The 25284-nt window shown below is 52.8% G+C and overlaps 2 protein-coding genes across 3 annotated transcripts in view; both read right to left on the reverse strand.

Moving 5' to 3' along the window:
- The window catches only part of RASL10B (RAS like family 10 member B), a 39635-nt gene extending 28801 nt beyond the window's left edge, over window positions 1–10834 (reverse strand). The window contains exon 1 of the mRNA XM_006119606.4: window positions 10240–10834. The gene's annotated coding sequence lies outside the window, so the exon portion shown is untranslated. The remainder of the gene's footprint in view (window positions 1–10239) is intronic.
- A 7696-nt stretch (window positions 10835–18530) lies between these two features.
- AP2B1 (adaptor related protein complex 2 subunit beta 1) overlaps window positions 18531–25284 on the reverse strand; it is a 103157-nt gene continuing 96403 nt past the window's right edge. For both annotated transcript variants that reach the window (XM_075905003.1, XM_075905002.1), the window contains one exon: window positions 18531–24431. In XM_075905003.1, coding sequence (XP_075761118.1) covers window positions 24357–24431 — 75 coding nt within the window. In that variant the 3' untranslated portion in view covers window positions 18531–24356. The remainder of the gene's footprint in view (window positions 24432–25284) is intronic.

Raw genomic sequence — 25284 nt, forward strand, 5'->3', positions numbered from 1 at the left:
GGCATTAGGGCCAGGTGAATTCTGAATAAGAATAGGTACACAAGGACTTCCCGCAATGATCCACTTTAAACCTTAATTTAGATTAACTTTCCATGCTGTTTCCGTGGGCCCCAAAATTGGGCAGCCCAAAGGTGAAAGTTTTTGACAGCTGCTATCCCAAAGGAGTCAGCCCTGGAAAGAAAGACAAGGTGGCCAGGTAGCAGCCCCTCCGAGAACCCAGTGTAGGCCAGAGACGAAAGAGTTTTAGAGCATTTTGATGTTACATTTGGAAATTTTGCATATAGAAAAAAAAAGGTGAAAAATCCCTGAAAACAACCCAGTTTTTGGTCCCACAACGTGTTTTATTTGCCCTGAAATTATTTATTTTTGGTTTCTTTCAGCAAGAAAAAAAAGCTTTTTTGGTTTGAACTGAACTAAGCTCCCTCCGACTCAGATTTTTTCGTTTGTCACCGGAACCAAACAAAACTAGTTATTCACTCAGCTCTCCTTGAGAAATGGGGATAAACAAGTACAGGCTCTTGGGGTGATGCAGACGTGGAATTCAGCAGCTAGTTTCAGGAATTCCTAAAGCGACACCTCCCCCACCAGAGCTGGGAAATCCATCTTCTCTTTGCTTGGACAAGGGGAGTTGCATTTAGCCGGGGCTGTCACTCTGCTGCATGAAGGGGTTTAATGTTTAATTTCAGGGTTTGATCAGTAATGCGATTAGCTTGATGGAGGTTAATTTCTAAGCATGCAGATCCATTGGCTACATCTAGATTGGCATGATTTTCCGGAAATGCTTTTAACGGAAAAGTTTTCCGTTAAAAGCATTTTCGGAAAAGAGCGTCTAGATTGGCACGGACGCACTTTTTGCGGAAAAGCGTCCGTGCCAATTTAGACGCGCTTTTCCGCAAAAAAGCCCCGATCGCCATTTTCGCAATTGGGGCTTTTTTGCGCAAAACAAATCTGAGCTGTCTACACTGGCCCTTTTGCGCAAAAGTTTTGCGCAAAATGACTTTTGCCTGAATGGGAGCAGCATAGTATTTCCGCAAGAAGCACTGATTACTTACAGTAGGAAGTCAGTGCTTTTGCGAAAATTCAAGCGGCCAGTGTAGACAGCTGGCAAGTTTTTCCAGAAAAGTGGCGGATTTTCTGGAAAAACTGGCCAGTCTAGACACATCCATTGAGTACTAGAGACGTGGACACATATGGAGAGACGCACACTCATGTCTGGAGACAAACGTGGACACGCTGGTCAAGGACACGTGCGTACACACACACACAGAGGCATGCTCTGGGACTCACAGGCGTGGATACACACAGGCACTGTACACAGAGACAAAGACAGATGGACACATACATTGATGGTCATCCACACACGCCACCTCAAAGACACACACCCCAATGCTGCCCGCAGACAAACACACCTGGCTACAGTCACACAGACAGGCAAATAACAATGCACACACACAGCGGTACAGATGCATTTGGAGACACATTCAAACAACCGCACTCTAGCTCCTCTACAATCAGTTACCCAACTTCCATTGACTTCAATGGACTCATTGTTGCAGAGGTCTGGTTGTACTCTAAAATGCATGTGTCGCCCTCCAGACATAGGCAGTTAAGAAAGAAAAGGGGGTTCTTTATGTCTAAGCCAGGGAAGCAGATAATTCAGAAAAGAATCATAGAACCATAGAGCTGGAAGAGACCTCAGAAGGTCAAGTCCAGCCCCCTGCCCTAGGCAGGACCAATCCCAACTAAATCAACCCAGCCAGGGCTTTGTCAATCCGAGATTTAAAAATCTCTAGGGATGGGGATTCCACCACCTACCTAGGTAACCCATCCCAGTGCTTCACCACTCTCCTAGGGAAATAGTTTTTCTTAATATCCAACCTGGATCTCTCCCACCGCAACTTGAGACCATTGCTCCTTGTTCTGCCACCTGTCACTACTGAGACCAGCCTCTCGCCATCCTCTTTGGAACCTCCCTTCAGGAAGTTGAAGGCTGCTATCAAATCCCCTCCTCACTGTTCTCTTCTGCAGACTAAACAGACCCAACTCCCTCAGTCTCTCCTCATAAGTCATATGCTCCAGCCCCCTAATCATTTTGGTTGCCCTCCGCTGGACCCTCTCCAATGCGTCCACATCCTTTTTGTAGTGGGGGGCCCAGAACTGGACACAATCCTCCAGATGTGGCCTCACAAGAGCCAAAATAAACAGGGAGCTCAGTGTGGGCTCAGGTCTGCCCTGTTGGCAAGCCCTGGCCCACTCCCTGCAGCAGTGCGGGGCTGGCCAACTGTGGTTACCAGTGTTGTCCCTGAGTATATGGGGATAACTGGGCCTGCAACTTTGCCCCGCCTGCGAACTCCTGGGGAAAAGTGGAACAAAGTTGTAAGTGTCATCATACACTGTAACAACAAGACAAAAGTGCACAAGGCCTCCTGCTCTAACTCAAGGACCGGGTTAGATTATGCCAGGTAAGCAAGAAGAGTGTGTGTGTGTGGGGGGGGGGATCAGAAAGCAATAAACCAAAATGGGCAGGTTGGAAATTCAGTCTAACCGCTGAACGAAGTAAGGGGGGATGGGCGGTTCTGCTCAGCCCTTCCTTTCGGGGAGCTCACAGACGATAAAGAGAGGGACAGACATGGCTGCTGGCTTATTTAAAGGCAAGGAAGGAGCAAGCCACGCCTGCTGGTACTCAGAGATACACCTCTGTGCCTTCATGGTCCTGATGCTGAGCAGGCAGGGCCACAGCTCAGTCCCCAATCACACTGCCAACTCCAAAGGCTCCCACTAAATTCCTACCCCTGCCAAGGAGCTGAGAGTGCGCCTGCTCCCCATGTGTCTCCTTTTCCTTCCCCACCTTCCGTCACCCTTTTACCTCTCCCCATGTTACCCTGTCTAAGCCAGTCAAGCCTGTAGATTTTACACCAGCGCTGTGACCTGAGGGGTGGCTATATGCAGGGCTGGATTAAGCGGGAGGTTAGCCGGGCAGCTGCCCGGGGCACCAACCTATGGGGGGCGCCTGATGGCAGCTGTAAGGTGCGCAGTGCGGTGAGGGGCGGGGCCACACATGCGTCACGCACCCGCTGCTCAGGGCGCAGGAATGGCTCTATGCAATGCCTTAAGCACCACCACGCCAGGGCTCAGTGTAGTGATCAGACCATGTGCCAGGCAGCAAGGCTGCAAATGAGAGTCCAGTCCAGGCCTGCTCTTTTCTCTCCCTTGACACGTGTGTTTGTCTAGTTTGCTCTTACAGGACGGCAGCTCCGACTACCAGCAGCCACAGCGCAGCCAGCTCGCTTCCCTTCTCTTGTCCCCAAAAAGACCATGGCAAAGGATGGGGAGTTGGGACTATTCTATTCCGGACTTGGCCACTAACTTGATCTTGCACTAGCCCCTTCTCTCTTCCAGGACTCTGCTTCCCCCCGCTGTAAGATGGGAATGCTACTACTGATCTCCCTCAGAGGGCTGGAAGCCTCAATTAATGTTTGTAAAGCTCTTGGGAATGTGCACATGGAAGGCACTACAGAGCCTTCTTTTGCCCCTGCATTCTTTCCGCCTGCCACGCTCACCTATTCCTCTGAGCACGGTTTCATCTGATCGCTCCACAGGCTTCCCCCTGGTCACAGTGACCCATATTCCTGGGTCCCAGGTTGGAATTCAGCTACTAGCACTAGAGTGCTGGCGACAATAGGCTCTCCCTCCTGGAACCAAGCCACTGAGTCCCAGCATCGGGGCATTTGACTTGGTGAGAATCTGAAGCCTCGCTTGGCCAGGCAGCTTCACACCAGTATCCATGTCAGGTTTCCACACGAACAACAGGCATGTGGCACTGTCGGGTCACAAAGCAACCCGGCCTGCATCACCGTCCTCACACTCCCCCACCCATCGTGCCGGATACATGTCTCCCCCACTCAACCCACAGCCATGGTGGAGTATTGCGTCCAGTTCTGGGCCCCCCACTACAAAAAGGATGTGGATGCATTGGAGAGGGTCCAGTGAAGGGCAACCAAAATGATTAGGGGGCTGGAGCCTATGACTTATGAGGAGAGACTGAGGGATTTGGGTTTGTTTAGTCTGCAGAAGCGAAGAGTGAGGGGGGATTTGATAGAAGCCTTCAACTCCCTGAAGGGAGGTTCCAAAGAGGATGGAGAAAGGCTGTTCACAGTAGAGACGGATGGCAGAACAAGGAACAATCCATGCTCCAATAATAAGACATTAGCAGTAGGGATATATTACCAACCACCTGACCAGGACAGCGATACTGACATTGAAATGCTGAGGGAGATTAGAGAGGCTACCAAAATAAAGAACTCTATAATAATGGGGGATTTTAATTACCCCCATATTGACTGGATACATGTCACCTCAGGAAGAGAAGCAGAGATAAAATTTCTCAATGGCTTAAATGACTGCTTCTTGGAGCAGCTAGTACCCACAAGGGGAAAGGCAATTCTCGATTTAGTCCTGAGTGGAGCGCAGGATCAGGTCCAGGAGATAACCGTTACAGGACCGCTTGGGAATAGTGACCATAATATAACAACATTTAGCATTCCTGTGGTGGGAAGAACACCTCAGCAGTCCAGCACTCTGGCATTTAATTTAAAAAATGGGAATTACGCAAAAAGGAGGTGGTTAGTTAAACAGAAATTAAAAGGCACAATGACTAGAGCCAAATCCCTGCAAGCTGCATGGAAACTTTTTAAAAACACCATAATAAGAGGCCCAACTTAAAATGTATACCCCAAATTAAAAAACATTGTAAGAGACCTACAAAAGAGTCACCGTGGCTTAACCACCATGTAAAAGAAGCAGTGAGGGACAAAAACGCATCTTTTAAGAAGTGGAAGTCCAATCCTAGTGAGATAAATAGAAAGGAACATAAACACTGTCAAATCAAGTGTAAAAACGTAATAAGAAAAGCAAAAAAAGATTTTGAGGAACAGCTAGCCAAAAACTCTCAAAGAAATAACAAAATGTTTTTAAGTACATTAGAAGCAGGAAGCCTGCTAAAAAAAACTGTGGGTCCCCTAGACGATCGAGATATAAAAGGAGCAATAAAGGACGATAAAGCCATTGAGGATAATCTAAATGATTTCTTTGCTTCAGTCTTCATGGCTGATGACGTTAGGGAGATTCCCAAACCTGCACTGTCCTTTGTGGGTGATGAATCTGAGGAACTGTCCCGGATTGAAGTGTCATTAGAGGAGGTTTTGGAACAAATAGAAAAACTTAATATTAACAAATCTCCAGGACCCTATCGCATTCATCCAAGGGTTCTAAAATAACTCAAATGGGAAATTGCTGAACTATTATCAGTGGTTTGTAACCTATCCTTTAAATCGGCTTCCGTACCTAATGACTGGAAGGTAGCCAACGTGACACCAATATTTAAAAAGGGCTCTAGAGGTGATTCTGGCAATTACAGACCGGTAAGTCTAACTTCAGTACTGGGCGAATTAGTTGAAACAATAGTAAAGAATAAAATTGTGAGGCATGTAGAAGAATATAATTTGTTGGACAAAAGTCAACATGGTTTCTGTAAAGGGAAATCCTGTCTTACTAATCTATTAGAGTTCTTTGAAGGGGTTAACAAACATGCGGACAAGGGGGATCCAGTAGATATAGTATACTTAGATTTTCAGAAAGCCTTTAACAAGGTCCCTCACCAAAGGCTCTTGTGTAAATTACAAGGCCATGGGATAAGAGGGAAGGTCCTTTCTTGGACTGAGAACTGGTTAAAAGACAGGAAACAAAGGGTAGGAATAAATGGTAAATTTTCAGAATGGAGAGGGGTAACTAGTGGTGTCCCCCAAGGGTCAGTCCTGGGACCAATCCTTTTCAACTTATTCATAAATGATCTGGAGAAAGGGGTAAGCAGTGAGGTAGTAAAGTTTGCAGATGATACCAAACTGTTTAGGATAGTCAAGACAGAAGCAGACTGTGAGGGACTCCAAAAAGATCTCACCAAACTGAGTGACTGGGCAACAAAATGGCAAATGAAAATTAATGTGGATAAGTGTAAAGTAATGCACATCGGGAAAAATAACCCCAACTATACCTACATGATGGGGGCTAATTTGGCTACAACAAATCAGGAAAGAGATCTTGGAGTTATCGTGGACGGTTCTCTGAAAACTTCCACACAGAGTGCAGCGGCGGTCAAAAAGGCAAATAGGATGTTAGGAATGATTAAGAAATGGATAGAAAATAAGACACAGAATATCTTACTGCCCCTGTATAAAACTATGGTACGCCCACACCTTGAATACTGTGTACAGATGTGGTCTCCTCACCTCAAAAAAGATATTTTGGCCTTGGAAAGGGTTCAGAAAAGGGCTACTAAAATAAGTACTAGTTTGGAATGGGTCTCATATGAAGAGAGGTTAAAGCGACTGGGACTTTTCAGTTTAGAAAAGAGGAGACTGAGGGGGGATATGATAGAGGTCTATAAAATCATGAGTGGTGTGGAGAGGGCTGATAAAGAAAAGTTATTTATTAGTTCCCATAATAGAAGAACTAGACGACACCAAATGAAATTAATGGGTAGCAGGTTTAAAACTAATAAAATAAAGTTCTTCTTCACATAGGCTCTGTCTACACTGGGCCACTTATTCCGGAAAATCAGCCGCTTTTCCGGAATAAGCTGCGAGCTGTCTACACTGGCCCTTGAATTTCCGGAAAAGCAACGACGCTCTACTGTACATAATCAGCCGCTATTCCAGAAAAGCTACGCTGCTCCCGCTCGGGCATAAGTCCTTATTCCGGAACACTGTTCCAGAAAAGGGCCAGTGTAGACAGCCCAGTAGTATTTCCGGAAAAAAGCCCCGATCGCGAAAATGACGATCGGGGCTCTTTTCCGGAAAAGCACGTCTACATTGGCCACAGATGCTTTTCCGGAAAAAGGGCTTTTCCGGAAAAGCAGCCTGCCAATGTAGACGCTCCTTTTCTGGAAAAACTGAAAACGGAATAGTATTCCGTTTTAAGCATTTCCGGAAATTCATGCCCGTGTAGACATAGCCATAGCGTATAGTCAACCTGTGGAACTCCTTGCCAGAGGAGGCTGTGAAGGCTAGGACTATAAGAGAGTTTAAAGAGAAGCTAGATAATTTCATGGAGGTTAGGTCCATAAAAGGCTATTAGCCAGGGGATAGAAATGGTGTCCCTGGCCTCTGTTTGTCAGAGGCTGGAGAGGGATGGCAGAAGACAAATCGCTTGATCATTATCTTCGGTCCACCCTCTCTGGGGCACTTGGTGCTGGCCACTGTCGGCAGATGGGTCCACAGTAGGGCTAGATGGACCTTTGGTCTGACCCAGTATGGCCGTTCTTATGTTCTTAATGGTGTCAAGTTACATTGGGGGAGGTCTGGGTTGGATATTAGGAAAAACTATTTCCCTAGGAGGGTGGTGAAGCACTGGAATGGGTTACCTAGGGAAGTGGTGGAGTCTCCATCCCTAGAAATTTTTAAGTCTCTGCTTGACAAAGCCCTGGCCGGTTGATTTAGTTGGGATTGGTCCTGCCTAGAGCAGGGGGCTGGACTCGACCTTCTGAGGTCTCTTCCAGCTCTATGGTTCTATGATGCTGGAGCAGCTCCCTTAGCTCACAGCAGTATTAAGGCTTTTAGCCTCTTTGCAGGTCACCTCCACTTGAGGGCAACATAACTACTGGCTGAGAAGCAAGCCACCAGGCCAATGCTAATAAGACAGGTAGATCCTTGTGCATGGAGCTGAGGGATGCAGCCGGCGAGCCCTGGTTTTGGCCAGCATTCATCACCACATTTTTTTGCCTCAAAAGAAATTCCATTTGCTTTTGAGAGGGCCTGGGATGGGTTTGTGGGGGGGTGCATGGCAATGCCAGGCCCAGGCTCTCTTGCCCCACTCGTTCCCAGAGTTTGGGATTGGGCCCCAGGCTGCCGGAAGAAGGAGTTGGGGGGGGGGGGGGGAGGATGGAGCCATGAGTTGCCTTCGCAGGAGATCCTTCTTCCAGAGAAGGCAAGGGGGCTTGGCAGGGAGCCGGTTACTCCCGCAGCTGGGCCCTGTCTCCAGACAGCCGGCATAGGATGCTGCATCCAAAGCAGCTGCTTGTTTTGTCTGAGGAAGAGACCCGTGGTTTGTGGGCTCTGGGAAGCAGAAAGCTCCAAAACACACCTCGCTCCCTCCCGCCACAGCAGCCCCCTAGACGGCTCCCTGTCTTGTCTCTAGGCCCATCTCCTGCCCTCCCACCAAAGGAAACCACCACGTGGATTTCTAAAGGAAGAAACTGGAATGGTAAGGAAATAATCAGACATCTCCTAGCCCATCCTCCAGTGCTCTGCAACCAATCAGGGTGCCCCAGCCTCCTTGGACTGTTAGCCCTGCCCAACAGAGGAGGAAACTGAGGCATGACTTTGTCCAAGGTCACCCAGCAGGCTAATGGCGGAGACTAGACTGTAGATCTGCTGACCACCTTGTGCTTTAACCACTAGGCAAACCCTCCTCCTCCCAGGACTGGGGCCCCTTCCTGGGCACAGGGGAAGAGGCCTGCATGGAAGCCAACTGCACAAAGGTGTGAGAGACTGGAAGGATGGCCCACTAGTTAGGGTGCTAAACTAGGATCAGGGAGACCGGGATTCAATAAGCTCTGCAGCCACAGTCTTCCTATGAAGCCTTGGAGAGGCCATTAGTTGCTATGTGCCTCAGTTTCCCCACTTGCCCAATGGGGACAACCGCCCTACCCTGCCTTGCAGGGATGAGGCTCAATACACGGAGCGAGTGTGAGGTGCTGGGGTCCTGCAGCCGGGGGGCCGTATAAAGGCAGAGTGGGAAGGCCCCTGGTTTTTCTCCACATTTTTGAAGTGGTCACCTCTCTGAAGGGAGGTCTGCTATACAGACTGAAAAGTGAACTCTATGGCTAAACCAAATCGGCAGCTGGGCCCTGAGCCAAAGTAGCAAGCAGCACAGTCCAGCAGACTTTTATATTGGACAAACATCCACCTTCTTACAGCCCCTTGTAGCAGAGTTCAGCAGTTAGAGTTTGCACGTAAATAGTGCACGTGTGCAATGAACGGGTGCACCCGGGGGGCCCTCCGCACATGGCTGCCCATGGCGACACCAGCAAGTCAGCCTTTGCCGCGACCCCTGGAACATGAGTGCCAGGGTCCATGTACGACACGTGCACTCTGGTGTGTGCACACGGCCCATGCTGTGAGCACACACACACAGGAGGGCACAAGCAGCCAGCAGGTGCCCATCAACGCGTCACTGGGGACCGTGTGTTAGGATCGCGGTGCCTGAATATGCATGAGAGTTTATGTGGCAGAGTTGGAAGAAAAATAAGCTGCTACGCCCACCAGCGCACACCACAATATGCTGTAGGGAAAGTCAGGGACACCCAGATGGAACCTTAGCAACTAACTGGGTGTAACAGGGAGCCCGGGGAGTGCTTGTGGGACTGACCAACCAGGAAGCCAGGCGGGGAGGAGATCCCTGAGCCCTGGAGAGGGAGGCCAAGGGAGTGGGGCTCCGGTGACACTGACCAGCCCTGAATCCTAGCGGGAAGGTCTGGAAGCATCTCACATTTCAGCCTCCCCTCCTTACCAGGCTGACAACCTCTCTCCAGTTCCCCACCAAACAGCAGCAGGGGGGACAAGTGTGTGTGGGGGAGGGGGGGCTCAGCATTCCAGGATCTGGGAGCCCGAAGGATCTGCGAGAGTCACGTTGAGGTTAAACTTCATCCTTTCCCCAGAGGCAGCATCCCTTTGCCCCTCCCCCCCATGGGACTCTGCCTGCTACTCCCTAGGACCTTCCCAAGCTGCCCTATCTCCCCCCGTCCTGGGACCCCTGACACGGCCAGGAAGGCTCCAGCAGGCTTTTCCCGGTACCCAGCGCCCCGCTGTCAGGCCTGCCTCTGCCCCCGCTGCTTGCCCCACTTCTCAATGCAGCAGCCCATCCTCTGCCCGCGGAGGGAGCCGGCGATGCACTAACACTGGTTTGCCCCTGTGCAGAGCTGGGCAGGAGGGGCACTTACCGGCTTCTCCCCCTGTCCTGTCCCAGGACCCCCGGCCTCGCTGCCCCCCAGCTGCCTGCGCTGCACAATTTCAACTTGGATTCCTGGTTTGTTCCTTTGCTGGGACCCCCCGCCCCCAGCTGGAACTTTATGGCCCCGGGGATGGGCTCAGCTCCTGCCCGTGGGGGCCACCTGCGCCCCCCGCCCGGCTGGCGCCTTGTCCGGGGGCTTCCCCTGGCCCGGAGCCTCCCAGCCCGGCTCCTCACCTCGCCGCGGTCCGATGCCAAGGACGAGCCGCGGCGCTGCGCGGGGGGCGCTTTCCCATCCAGCGGCCCCGGCCCCGGGGGCTCTGCTGCGGCCAGGTGGCGGGGGCGGGCCGGGGGCCGAGCTCACTGGCCCCGCGCTCGGGCTCGCCGGGGAGCTCGCCTCGCTTCCCCGGGCTCGCTGCCCCTTCGCCAGCTCCCTGCGTGCAGGGCAGGGGGGAAGGGAGGACGCCTCGGCTTGAAGCGGCTCCTCTGGGTCACAGCGCCTGCCATGTTCCCGCGGGCCGGGCCGGGCCGGGCTTGAGCCAGGAGCCTGCTCAGCTGTTCGCAAGGTTCTGCGCCGCGGGGAGGGGCGAGCCTGGGGCCGGCTGGCCACGAGCCCCCTCCGCGCAAGCAGGGACCCAGGGTGACCCCGAGGCGTCCTGAGCACTTTGCAACAGCCCGAGGTCTCAGGAGGGGCGGGGCTGGGGAGCAGGCCACTGCCTAGCTCTGCCCCTGCCCGCCCGGGTGACCTCTGGCAAGTCACTTAACCGCCGCAGTCCAGCTCCTCCAAGGGCTTGACCAGCCTCATCTCCCTGGATTGCCATACCTCCCAGGAGCCCCGCCTCAGTTCTCCACCCGACAGCCCCAAGGATCCCGCTTTCCCCAGAGTCCTGAGTGGGGGGCGCTCTGGGGAAAGAATCAGGAACTTGCAGCGTCCCTCTCCCTTTGGCTCTTAGTGGCACTGGATGGCTGGGCCTGGTCTGAGGAGGGGCTCATGCAAAGCCCAGCTGGTGTGCATTATGAGTGCATGCGCTCACTACTACCACAGGAGTTTGCATCGGTGCACCAATGTGCTGGACGTGAAGTGTTAAGCCGTGTAGGTGAGGGGATCAATGCACCAAGACCATGTCCATGGGGGGGGGGGGGGGAGGGTAGAGGAGTGGTGCAGGGGCACATGTGGAGTGTGTTTGTGTGTTGGGTTGAGATCAGGCCCTTAAAGACACATGTTCAAAGAAGGAAGAGTGAATGCACCGGGTAGAAAACACACAGCCAATGTTCCCTCTCATTTTTTCCAGCCATGTGCGGAATACATTTTGTTATGTGCACCAAGCCCTATGCAGATGTGCACCACCAATAGAAACATATGCTGTTGGCTATGGGCACTGTGAGTGCTCTGTTAGTCAGCTGGGTGGCATTGCAATCTCTCTTGGGTGGCTGCCCAAGTGCTCAGTTTACAGGGAGCACAACACACAGCCCTGTTGTTTTCACCACCCCGCACCCACAACTGTACATACAACCCCTCTGGTGGTAGCTGTCCAAGCCTGTATTCTCCATCCGGTTGTAGCTGAGGAATGGGGGGAGAGAAGCAGGGAGCATCCAGCTGCCCCCCAGCCCTTGTGGAACACAGAGCAGCTTCATGCTGCATTGGTTCACAGCTGGGAGCAAGTGGTCCCTAGCTGGTTTGGGATCAGGGCCCAGGAAAGGTGGTATCCAGTCCCCCATGTCCCATATCCCATCCAGCGTGCCAGAGAATCTGAGCTAGCCTCTGGCTAAATCCCAGCGCTAATGAAGCGTAATTAATGAGGAGAAGCACCTGGGATGACAGCTCTCTGGAGGTCTGAGCAGATACCTGCTGACATCTAGAGGGGCTGGGCTGGTGCCTGCAGCCAACAGTAGCAGTTCTGCAGCGGGCATGTTCTGTTATTCAGGCTGATCACCTAAGCACTCTGGGCCCATCTTTGCATGAAACCCAATGCCATCCGCATGGCAGGGCCCTGCAGTTCAGAGTGGGGAGGGGCTGGTCAGTAGCCCCTCCCCACTGGCATGCTGGCTGGTATACACCTTTCTGATGCTTTCCAGGAAAAGCCAGGCTCCATTCCTGCCAGCACTGAGGATCCAAGTCTATTTTTGTAGCTTTAAAAATACCCAACGAGCGGTTGTCCACTTACAGTATTTTTCGTTATTAAATAAATTGTATCCCTGGGGAGAGGGGGAGGCTGGGTTCCCCTTATTGCTGCTCACCCGGGAATGCTCTCCCTCACCCCACTAAGCCAAGACCCTTACAAAGATGAAGCCGGCTGCAAGACTGCGCCCAGGTCTTCTCCAGAAAGGAAGGGGTGGTTCTGGGAGTGGCACACAGGCCTGGCTTTCCTACAGATCCCTTGGGATCCATGTTTCAGTTCCCCAGATGGAAAAATCCAGAGGCCACGTCTTCCTTTTTCTGTCTGGGGACCTGTGGCGGCGAGGGCATCGATGCAGACGATTTCTCAGTCGGTACATAGAGCACAACAGGGGCATGATCGTGGCTGGAGCCTCCGGGTGTCGCAGCAAAGTGGACAGTAACACAAACACCTGGATTGGATTTGGAGGGGGTGGATTAACAGCACTGGGTTCTTTGCCCTCCTGTACGTTGCCAATAATAAGGTGCCTGCTGGGCCAATCTAGCCCCATGAATGAGATCTCGGAACTCCAAATTGCCAGCAGTGGCTTTGCACGGGTGCAACTGGTTGGAACATGGCCAATCGCTGTGGTGAGGGCACAGAATTGGACACCCCCCTCCTCTCCTTGAGCTGGCTCTGCTGGGCCTGCAGGATCAAAGAGCAGCAGGCATGAATTCTGAGCCCAGTTCACCCTGGTGCAAGCAGGACAGACGTGTGGAGAGAGAAGGAACCATTTTGACCTAGTCACGTTCCAGGCTGGACTTGCGCATTTCAACAAGGAGCTGGCGCTCTGCATAGCTGTCTCCATCACGGAGGCAGGGCTGGGTTTCCAGGGCAGTGTTCAAAGCCTGGAAAAGAAGAGGGGGAGGCACGAAGGAGAGATGGGGGAAGCTAGAGGGCCCTGTTTGAGCTCTGGGATGGAAAGGAAGGTGCTGACTTGAATAGCTGCCAGGGTGTCTCACCCCCACCTCCAGGCTCACCGCCCGTTTCCTGCCTATGTGAAATAGCTCTGCAGAAGCTGGGAAGGAGAACAAAGGTACAGGGACGGGAGGTGTCTTGTGCTAGGTCACCCCCAGATGTGCTTTGATCCCCAGTCTCCTGACTCCAAGCCCCATGCTTCACCCATTGGCCCATGCTGCCTGCACCTGCCAATAGTGTGTCAATGCCCCCCGCCCCAATCACAAGGACAAGGAAAGAGTCGTGTCAGTTACCAGCAGAGCCCTTACTTAAGAACATGAGAGTGGCCAGAGTGGGTAGGGCCACATGTCCATCTAGCCCAGTGGCCAATGCCAAGTGGTCCAGAGGGAATGAACAGAACAGGGAACCATCAAGTGAGCTCCTGAGGTCTCTTCTAGCCCTATGATTCTATGTGATCCCTCCCCTGTCACTGTTCCCAGCCCCTGACAAACAGGCCAGGGACACCGTTCCTACCCACCCTGGCTAACAGCCATTGATGGACCTACCCTCCAGTTCTTTTTTGAACCCTGGAAAAGTCCTGGTCTTCACAATACCCTCTGACAAGGAGTTCCACAGGTTGGCTGTGTGTGGTGTGAGTAAACACTGCCTTTGTTTGTCTTAAATCCGCTACCTATTAGTTTTATGCGGTGACCCCCTAGTGCAAATAACTTTTCCTCATTCACTGTCTCCACACCTGTCATGATTTTATAGCTCTTCCCCAGCTGTGTCACTTGCCACAGTGGGCAACAGCTTTTCATGGCCCCGAAGACCGAGGCCACCAGTATGTCACCTGCTAAGCTAGGGGTGGGGAACCTCAGGTCTAGGGGCCAGATGTGGATCCAGCCCCCAAGGCTCAGGGCACCCCAACAGTGTTGGGGAACCCATGATGGTGCTCCATCCTGTGGGACTGGAGCACACAAAATCTACTAGCCTGGGCCCACCCCCTCGGGCTCTGCTGTGTGAGGAGAACGTGGGGAGCGTCTTTCTCCTCCTCAGCCAGGGCTTGCCTCAGGGAGAGTTTGGTTTGGATTTTCTTTTTTTTTTGTTTTTGCTTCTCACTTTTCTGTGGCCCCTGACTGATTTCTGTGGGGCAGCGGCCCCACCCCTGCACTAGGCTTTTGTCTTATCATAGACGTGGACCCTGCTGCTGCTCTGTGCACACAGAACTCGCCACTGGGCCTTGCTCCGAAGAGCGGGCCTGTACCTGCCTCCCCCTGGAGCCCCCCTTCTGTCAGGGCTGCCCCCTGGAAATGGGGACACCAAGCTGCCATGGGGCTGCTTGGCCTCACCTTGCCCTCCCCCATCTCCTCAGGCTCCTCTTCATTCCAGACACAGAACCCAATGAGGTGGCAGGGGCTGGGCCCCTCAGGAAAACAGGCCCAATTTCCTCAGGAATGGGGCCACCTGCTCCCTCCCCACAGCAAGGCAGCGTCAGTGTTACCTCGCATGCAGCTACTTTACGCTGGCTAGCTAGCCATGGCGCTGTCCTTGCCCCTGCCCCAAGCCACATAACTTGGGGGCAGAGAGAGCCGGTCTCGTGGGTGGGGGAGCCAGCATGTTCGTTAAATGGGAACCGGTTCATGAGAGGGAAGCCCAGAAGGTCTCTTCCTTCCCAGGGGGGCAAGCCTGCTGTAGGGCCTATGGAGAACTGGAGCAGTTTTTGGTTCCAAACCAAGCTCTAGGCCTTACCCAAAGCGAGGCATGTCCCCCTCAGCACCATCTTCTTAGCATCCGCTGCCCTGCCCCCGTCCCCACTCCGTTGCCAGCCACGATTCATCACAGTGAGCCTCCCAGCCGCCTTTGCTTTGTTGTGGCATGTGAGCAAACGCAAGGACGCAGGCTTCGGATTTTCCACCATGCTCCCCCGAGGGCTTCTGCGCAAGGAATCGATTCGTCTTTCTCCCACGATCATCCTACGAACAGCTCCTGGCTCCTCTGCCCCACACTGGCACTGCCCACCCGAGGTCTCAGCAGCAGAAGCAGCTGGGGGCTGTACCAGCCCCTCTCTCCAGAGGTCCTATGTGCCCGAGCCGGTCTGGTACCCTGCTGGGGGGAAGGCAGCAGAAGGGTTTGCCACAAGCAGTGCTACCCCTGGATGGGAGGGTGCTCTAAACCTTGGGGGGTTCCAGCCCAGCGGCGTCTGAAACCTCAGCCCCCAGGCTGGCTGGTGTCTCTTGGCAATCAAGTGCTTTGTGCATTTGAGAGCAGCCCCAGTGCCCTTCACCCTTGTTCAGAGCAGGTGTGACCTGGGCTGGGGTTGCCAGATACTTTCACAAAAAAATCTCGAACGAGGTGGGAAAAAAACTGGTTGAGCAAAAAAAAAACCAAAAAAAGGTCATTGCAGGGGAAATGTCCCCACCGGCCTTGCCGTATTTTCTGGGTTTTTTTTAATCAGACAGACAACGCAATTACCAGACTGTCTGGGTGACAACCGGACACCTGGCAACCCTGCCCTGGGCCCAGCCAGGGCAGTCCCTGCCCAAAGGAGCTTACAGTCTCCTCTGATCATGGGGTGGGAGTTGGGCCAAGCAGCTAGAGGAAGGGAATCGCAGAATCAAGTTTTTCCTAATGTCCAACCCAGACCTCCCTGCTGCAACTTGAGACCGTTGCTCCTTGTTCTGTCATCTGTCCCCATCTAGAACAGCCTCTCTCCAGCCTCTTTGGAATCCCCCTTCAGGGAGTTGGAGGCTGCTATCAACTCCCCCCTCACTCTTCTCTTCTGCAGACTAAACAAGCCCAAATCCCTCAGCCTCTCCTCATAGGTCATGTGCTCCAGCCCCCTAATCATTTCTGTTGCCTTCTGTTGGACTTTTTCCAATGCATCCACATCCTTTCTGTAATGGGGGGAGAGGGGGGGGCCAGAACTGGATGCAATACTCCAGATGTTTCCTTGCCAGCACCAAATGAAGGGGAACACTCACTTCCCTTTGGGCAGTTGTGGGCTGACCTGACCCCTAACCCCCAAGCTGTTAGAGGTTGATGTCTGAGGGTTTGCATCTCTTACACACCCTTCATTTGTCTCACGTCCCCATGGGCCTTCTTTCTCGCCACAGACACATCCAGTCTTTTCCTTTAAATCCTGCTCCGCTCTTTGCTTACAGGACCCCTGAGAGCAGTGAGTTCCACTGGTTAAACACGTGCTGCAGAGGATTTCCTTTTATTGCTTTAGGCACATGCATGGCCCTAGAGCGCAGCCCCGTGAGGCAGGGTGTAGAGGAGCAGAGACAGAGATTAAGTGACTTGCCCACTTGCTAAAACTTGAGGTGAGCTTATCTCCATTGGTGGCCAGCAGATGTGACCCGACTGACGTCAATCGGCGTGACCCTCAAAGAACGGGGCTGTTTGTGTTCAGCTAAAACCACCACCTTTGCCTGGGAATCAGCCCTGCTGGTCCCTCCCACTTCCTGTAGCAGTGTCTGAAAAAGCCCCCATGCATCATCTCACAGCCGAGCTAAAAATAGAAGCACTGTTCCTCTGCTCCCAGCTGTGCTGGGCGGTCACACACCCGCTTCGCCTGGCTTGCAGGAAACGCCAGCCTGTGGGGCCCGGAGGTGGGGAGGGACTGGGCCAGCTTGGATTTCTGCTGGCTTCTCATTTTCACGGCAACCTGTACAGCTTCTGGGTGCAGCTGGCAGCCAGCACAGGAGGGTGGAGTTATAGAATCATAGCCATGTAGGAGTGGAAGGGACGGTGATGGGTCATCGCGTCAGTCCCCGCACTGAGGCCGGACTCAGCATTATCTAGACCAGGTGTTTGTCCAACCTGTTCTTAAAACGCCCTACAGCACTGGAGATTCCACACGGGGCCTAAGTAATTCACACCAGTGCTTAAATACCCTGCCAGCTAGGAAGTTTTTCTTAATGTCCAACTGAAACTGCCCTTGCTGCAGTTTAAACCCCTGGCTTCCCACCCTGGCCTGAGCTGTTTAGGAGAATAATTTATCACTGACCTCTATATCACAATTGTCTGTGTATTTGAAGACTTGTTAGATCGCTTCCCCAGGCTAATCCAACCCCAGTTTTTTCAATCTTCCCTCGTGTTCTCCAGACCTTCAATCCTTTTTATTGCTCTTCTCAGGACTGCTTCAAATTTCCCCCCATCTTTCCTGACACAGCACTCCCAATTGAGGCCTAATCAGCACAGAGTAGAGCGGGAGAATGACTTCGCGTGTCTTGCTCACAACACTCCTGTTCACGCAGCCCAGATGGAGGTTTGCAAGTCTCACACTGTTGACTCATATTTAGCTTGTGGGCCATGACGATTCCTTTTTGCAGTGCTCCCTCCGAGGCCGGCATTTCCCCTTTTGTAGGTGTGCAGGTAACAATTCTGCCTGAGTGGAGTGCTTTGTATTTCTCCTGATTGAATTTGATCCTGTTTTCTTCAGAGCATTTCCCTAGTTTGCCCAGATCATTTTGGATTTTAGTCCTGGCTTCCAAGGCACTGGCAGCCCCTTCCTGCAAACATGACACGTGCTCTCTACACCATCAATGACAGGGCTGGACTTACCCTGAGGCAAACTGAGGCGGCCACCTCAGGTGCCAGACTGTGTGTGTGTGGGGGGGGCACCCCTAGGACCCAGAGTGTAGAAAATTGTGTCTGCTGCTAGTGCAGCGAGGGAGCATGGGGGCATCATCTGAGCTCCTCGTCTCGGGTGCCAAAACGTTGTGGGCCGGCCCTGATCGCTGAAGACACTGAGCAGAAGGGGACCCCCCTGGCTATGCCCCTCCAGCTTGACTGTGAATCTCTGAGGATCACTCTTGGACTACGTCTAGACTGGCATGATTTTCTACAAATGCTTTTAACGGAAAAGCTTTTCCGTTAAAAGCATTTGCGGAAAGGAGGGTCTAGATTGGCACAGACGCTTTTCTGCAAAAGCACTTTTGCGCAAAATCATCCATGGCCAATCTAGACGCGCTTTTGCGCAAAAAAGCCCTGATCACCATTTTCGCGATCGGGGCTTTTTTGCACAAAACAAATCGGAGCTGTCTACACTGGCCCTTTTGCGCAAAAGCTTTTGCCCGAACGGGAGCAGCATAGTATTTCCACAAGAAGCACTGATTTCTTACATGAGATCATCAGTGTTCTTGCGGAAATTCAAGCGGCCAGTGTAGACAGCTGGCAAGTTTTTCCGCAAAAGCAGCTGCTTTTGTGGAAAAACTTGCCAGTCTAGACACAGCCCGGGAACAGTTTTCCAGCCAGTTCTGCACCCACCTTACAGTCACTCCATCTAGGTTGTATTTGCCTAGCTTGTTTGAGAGAAAATTGTAGCAAAAAGCCTCAGTAAAGGCCACATCTGCAACTTCTTCCTTCTCCACACGGCTTCAGTTATCAGGTGCTCCAGTGACATCCGCCAGCCTGGAACCCAGTGCACCCTGCCAACCCCCCCCCCCCCCAGAGACACACCACAGCTGGGCGTGAGTGTAAATGACAAGTTTATTGACAAGGACACAAGGCAAAGCTTTCCCCCGCAGGGAGCACGTCAGAGTGGCTATGCAGTACAATGGAATGGTGCTGACAGCGAACAACACACCCCCCTGGCCCTCTGGCTCCCCCTCCCGCCAGCCCCTCTTCACAGCATGCACACATAGCAGGGCCCAGGAGATGCATGGACACTGGGCGGGGGAGGCAGGCAGGGGATTTGCTATGGGGTGTTTATTCTTTCCTGGGTTTGGGCTTTTCGGTGGCTTTAATGGAGCGAGACTCGGGTCCTTATTCCCAGGGATCCTCCTCCGCTTTTCCCAGGGCTGGAGGGTGCGGGACAGGCTCGCAGAGCAGCAGTGCCCAGGAGTCAGCAACGTACCTAGGGGCACACTGGGGCTCGTGCAGAACTGACCTCCCTTGGCAGAGAGACCTGGGCTTTCCCCTGCTGCCCCTTCACACTCTGCCCACCCCTCCCAGGCCCACAGCTCAGCTCCCCAGGGGAAGCGGTCCTTTCTGGCTCCGAGGGCCAGCTCGTACACCCGGCCCTTTACTCATTTCTGTGGTAATTGGGTCTGAGGTGCTCGCAGCCCAGTGGCCCACAGGGCTCCTGATGCTGGCAGCCAAGCCGACGCCTGCGCCGAGTTCCTGCAGCTCTGTCCCACATTCTGCCCAGCCTGGATTCACGGTGTCAGACACTGCCCCGCACCCAGCCCCCCTGCTGCTCCCAAGCTTCCCTTGCTTCAAGCTGGATTGCCCCCCCCCCAGTCCAGACTGACCCTCAGTGGCCCCCCCCTCAGCCCAGGCTGATCCTCGGTGGCCTCCCCCCCATCACGACACCCTGTGCTGCACCTCAGGAGCAGACGCAGCACGGCAGGCAGCCCTGCACCAGGCCATGGGGGCGGCCATGAACAGATGGTCCTTCCGAGGGCAGCCCGTCACTCTGGGGGAAGCCGAGTGGCCCCACTTTCATTCCAGCTTGAGCTCTACTGCAGCTCCTGGCCTGGGACAAGGCAACTCGCTGGCTCGTGGAAAGACCAAGCAGCCGTCCTACCCCCTTGGAGGCCCATGTCTGCATGCCAGTGAGCTTCAGCCACAAGGCACGCAAGGGCCCAAGTCACCGCAAGGCATGGAAAGAGCAAGCCCGTGAGATCACCTTGCGTGCTGCATGGGAGGGTTGGGTAGGTCCAAGTGAGGCAGGAGGCTGCACACAACTCTCTCCCCTGCCACGAGGCATTTCCTTTTGGGTGTCTCAGGTTTGGGAGGGCAATTTCCCGTCAGCGTCTCAGTAGCTCTCCTCTGCAGCCCTGGAGAATGGGGCCTTCCCCTAAGCCAAGTCTGGCTGCAAGTTTGCAGGACACTGGGAGAAATGGCTTTCCCACGCCAGGGACAGGAACTATAGGGGAACATCCCAGGCTGTTCCTCGTACCCCTAACGCACACGGCCAGATGCTGCCATGCCCTGCGGCTTGTGCAATCCCTCCCTCCGCACACAAGTGCTCAAGGACCACAGAAAAATGGCTGTGACCACCCTCCGCCGGGAGGCAGCGGACAGCGTTGGGAGCTAGGCACAGCCCGGTGCAGCACTCGGAAGCTGCAGGGAGGAACGCAGACAGGCAGGGGCAGGAAGATGGGTGAGGAACTGAGCCATCCATCTGCCATCTGGACCTGGAATCTCGAGAGGTGTGCTGCTTACCAGGAGCTCGAATTCAGGATGGAACTGAGAGGCTTACCAAGCTCATCAAACCTTCGGATCGCTACCCCTTCCTGCTTCTCCACATGCGAACTAACGATATGGCCAAGAATGACCTTGAGCGGGTTACTGCGGATTATGTAGCGTTGGGAAGAAGGATCCAAGAATTCGGCGCGCAAGTGGTGTTCTCGTCCATCCTCCCTGTTGAAGGGAAAGGACTGGGCAGGGATCGTCGAATTGAGGACATAAATACGTGGTTGCGCAGATGGTGTCGCAGAGAGGGCTTTGGTTACTTCAACCATGGGACTTTGTTCTGGGCACAAGGATTGTTAGGAAGAGATGGGATCCACCTAACAGAGAGGAAAGAGCATCTTCGTGGGCAGGCTTGCAAACCTAGTGAGGAGGGCTTTAAACTAGGTTCCTTGGGGGACGGTGACCAAAACCCTGAGGGGAGTGGGAAAGTCAGATACCGGGAAGAAATGCAGAGAGGAATGAGCAAGAAAGGAGGACCCCTGTTTCGAATGGAGAAGATCGCCCTATCTGAGGTGTTTGTACACTAATGCGAGAAGCCTGGGCAACAAACAGGAAGAACTGGAGACCCTGGCCCAGTCCAAGAAATATGATTTAATTGGGATAACAGAGACTTGGTGGGATGACTCGCATGACTGGCGCGCTGTCATAGAAGGGTATAGACTGTTCAGGAAGAACAGGCGGGGGAGAAAAGGAGGAGGAATTGCACTATATGTAAGAGAGCACTACGATTGCTCTGAACTCCAGTATAAAGAGGGAGAAAAACCTGTTGAGAGTCTATGGGTTAAGTTTAAAGGTGCAAACAACAGCAGTGATGAGGTAGATGAGGCTTTCTTCGGACAGCTGAGTGAAGCTTCCAGATCGCAGGCCCTGGTTCTCGTGGGGGACCTGTATCACCCTGATGCGTTGGGAGACCAATACAGCAGTACACAGGCAATCCAGGAAGTTTTTGAAGAATGTTGGGGATAACTTCTTGACACAAGTGCTGAAGGATCCGACCAGGGGCCGTGCGCAGCTTGACCTTCTGCTCACAAACAGGGAGGAACTAATAGGGGAAGTGGAGGTGGGTGACAACCTGGGAAGCAGTGATCGTGAGATGGTACATTTCAGGATCCTGACCAAAGGAAGAAAAGAGAGTAGTAAAATACACACCTTGGACTTTAGAAAAGCAGATTTTGACTCCCTGAAAGACCTGATGGGCAGAATCTCCTGGGATGTTAACATGAAGGGGAAAGGAGTCCAGGACAGCTGGCAGTATTTTAAAGAAGCCTTATTGAAGGCACAGAAAGAAACCATCCCGACGCGTAGCAAGAGATGCAAACATGGTAGGAGACCGGATTGGCTTACAGGGGAAATCCTTGGTGAACTTAAGCACAAAAAGGAAGCTTATAAAAAGTGGAAACTTGGACAGATGACCAGGGAAGGGTTTAAATGTATAGCGCGAGAATGCCGGGGGGTTATCAGGAAGGCAAAAGTGCAATTGGAATTGCGACTGGCAAAGGTTGTGAAGGATAACAAGTAAGGTTTCTACAGGCATGTTTAAAAGAAGAAGGTGGTCAGAGAGGGTGTGCGGCCCCTACTGGTGACAGATGATGTGGGGAAAGCTGAAGTACTCAATGCTTTCTTTGCCTCTGTCTTCACAGACAAGGTCGGCTCCCAGACTAACGCGCTAAGTGACGCAAGATGGGATGAAGATGGACAGCCCGTGGTGGGTAAAGAACAGGTTAGGAACTATTTAGAAAAGCTAAATGTACACAAATCCATGGGTCTGGACTTAGTGCATCTCAGGGTACTCGGGGAGTTGGCAAATGTCATTGAGGAGCCTTTGGCCATTATCTTTGAAAGTCGTGGAGATCGGGAGAGATCCCGGATGATTGCAAAAAGGCAAATGTAGTGCCCATATTCAAAAAAGGGAAGAAGGACGATCCAGGGAACTATAGGCCGGTCAGTCTTACCTCGATTCCTGGAAAAATCATGGAAGGGATCCTTAAGGAATCCATATTGAGGCACTTGGAAGAGAGGAAAGTGATTAGGAATAGTCAGCATGGATTCACGAAGGGTAAGTCATGCCTGACCGATCTGATTAGCTTCTATGATGAGGTAACTGGCTCCGTGGACGTGGGAAAGTCAGTGGATGTGATATACCTTGACTTTAGCAAGGCTTTTGATACGGTCTCCCACAATATTCTAGCCAGCAAGTTAAGGGAATGTGGATTGGATAAATGGACGGTAAGATGGATAGAAAGATGGCTAGAAGGCCGGGCCCAGCGGGTAGTGATCAATGGCTCGATGACAGGATGGCGGTCGGTTTCTAGTGGAGTGCCCCAAGGTTCGGTTCTAGGACCGGTTTTGTTCAATATCTTTATTAATGATCTGGATGAGGGGATGGATTGCACCCTCAGCAAGTTTGCAAATGACACTAAGCTAGGGGGAGAGGTAGATACGCTTGAGGGCAGAGATAGGGTCCAGATTGACTTAGACAAATTGGAGGACTGGGCCACAAGAAATCTGATGAGGTTCAACAAGGAGAAGTGCAGAGTCCTGCCCTTAGGATGGAAGAATCCCAAGCATTGGTACAGGCTGGGAACCGACTGGCTAAGTAGCAGTTCTGCAGAAAAGGACCTGGGGGTTACTTTTGGATGAGAAGCTGGATATGAGTCAACAGTGTGCCCTTGTAGCCAAGAAGGCTAATGGCGTATTAGGGAGCATTAGGAGGAGCATTGCCAGCAGATCCAGAGACGTGATTATTCTCCTTTATTCGGCTCTGGTGAGGCCACATCTGGAGGATTGTGTCCAGTTCTAGGCCCTCCACTACAAAAAGGATGTGGATGCATTGGAGAGGGTCCAGCGGAGGGCAACCAAAATGATTAGGGGGCTGGAGCATATGATCTACGAAGAGAGGCTGAGGGAGTTGGGTCTGTTTAGTCTGCAGAAGAGAAGAGTGTGGGGGGATTTGATAGCAGCCTTCAACTTCCTGAAGGGAGGTTCCAAAGAGGATGGAGAGAGGCTGTTCTCAGTGGTGACAGATGGCAGAACAAGGAGCAATGGTCTCAAGTTGTGGTGGGAGAGGTCCAGGTTGGAGATTAGGAAAAACTATTTCCCGAGGAGGGTGGTGAAGCACTGGGATGGGTTCCCTAGGGAAGTAGTGGAGCCTCCATTCCTAGAGGTGTTTAAGTCTCGGCTTGACAAAGCCCTGGCCGGGTTGATTTAGTTGGGATTGGTCCTGCCTAGAGCAGGGGGCTGGACTTGATGACCTCCTGTGGTCTCTTCCAGCTCTAGGATTCTATAAGACAAGACACGGAGAAGAGCAGGAAAGAAGAGACAATGACCACACCCCCTGCTCTGCCAAGGGCCGGGCACCCTGGGAGTCAGACCAGCCGCCTCCTTCCTCTTCGCCCTCAGCTGCCAGCTCCTGCATCCCCAGGCAAAGCAGATCCACTTCTGAGCCCCTGGGCTGCAGGCGGGCGTGGCACGTGGGCCAATGGAACGCCCCAGCCCAGGTCCATCCCAACGCTCTCTCTAGAGCTCCCTCCAGCCCACCAAGGCTACTCCTAGCTCACCCGTGCGCTCTTGAGCACTTGCCCTGCTCAGGCGCAGCTGGATCTTTTCTTCCCTTTCTCATCTGGTTACAATACAAAAAACAACCTGAACGTATAAAAAATATAAAATAATAAAGTGCAGTTTGTGTTTCCAGGATGCCTTGGCCTTGTTTTAATGAACAGAGACTTGTCTTTTTCGGGTCGTCAATGAGCCATCTATTACAAAAGAGCAACTCCGCCGAGCGCGGTTTAGAAAACGCTAAACATTGGCACGAGATGGACACGCCCACAAGGAAGAACGACAGAACCGTGGCACCGGGGGACGGGGGAGTGGACAAAGCAGTGGTTACAAAGTTTTCATGGACGCTAAAAATATCAAACGGTTGTTCCCGATTATTATTAGCATGTGGATACTAATTGCTACCTTGGTTTCTCGGTGCGCTTGACTGAAATCCTATACATGAATACAGCTGCTTCCAGTCAGAGTTCTTTGCCTGCACCGATAGTGGGAGTAGCTGGAGCCTCCCCTCCTCCCTTTGTGGGGTGAGACGTGGAGCCGACTTTAGTTTTTCAAAATGCTGTCGTAGACCTGGTAGACGTACTGGGACACTTCAGGAGCCCGGCACTTCAGGGACAGCTAGGAGAGACACGAAGACCACGTCAGCATCAGAAGGCAGCGGCTAACACAGCCCATCCCCACTAGGAAGCGTGCTGGGCTCTTCGGATCCATTTCCCTGCATTCAATCCACACCCTGCCCCATCCAGCACACAGCAAGGTTGGGGAGTTTCAGCTACCAGGTCGTGTCACCCACTACCCGAGGCTGGTGCTGAATTCAGATGTCTAAGAAGGAGTCAGTCTGGCCTAAGAACAGGTAGGCGAGGGCACAGGGAATACTTTCCCATCGCCGCTCGTCAAGCTCCTCTGCCCTGTCTCTTGCGTGCCTTGCGCTGGGCTGACTCAAGGCCAAACCCGGGAGCCTGCGGCTCTCAAAGCATGTGCTTGTAGTTGGGCTAAAAGCCCATATCCCGAAACTCTGCTATAGCAGCAGCCTCCAACCTCAAGGGGTGACAGCCACACTGTGGTAGTGCAGTTACCACCGTGTTTTCCAGGGTGCCAGGTACGTTTGGGTATTTTTGGGGAGAAGTGGGGGTTTAATTCACACAGAACTTTAAATATTAGTCCCAGTTGCTGGCCTCCTGCTATTTCCTGCCGAAGCGCTGAGACACACAAAAGCAGGCAGCCCTTGTGTGTGGCGCTAGCTAGCTTGGGACAGCACTGGAAGTGAGCAGCGGAAGTGTAAGCGGAAGCCCAGCGTGTGATGGCTTCCTCTGCAGCGCTGTGATTCACCAGCTTGCGCTGATGTTCAGAGGGGAGCCTGCGTGCTCCCAAGAGCCCACGGATCCGCATGGACCCACAGTGCCAGTGGCACGCAGCTGGCTCAGGACCATCACCTCAGTAGCAGCCCTGAGTCCCGCTTGCACTCTGGGAC

The sequence above is a fragment of the Pelodiscus sinensis genome, chromosome 21, assembly GCF_049634645.1.
Source record: "Pelodiscus sinensis isolate JC-2024 chromosome 21, ASM4963464v1, whole genome shotgun sequence".
NCBI classification, from domain to species: domain Eukaryota; kingdom Metazoa; phylum Chordata; order Testudines; family Trionychidae; genus Pelodiscus; species Pelodiscus sinensis.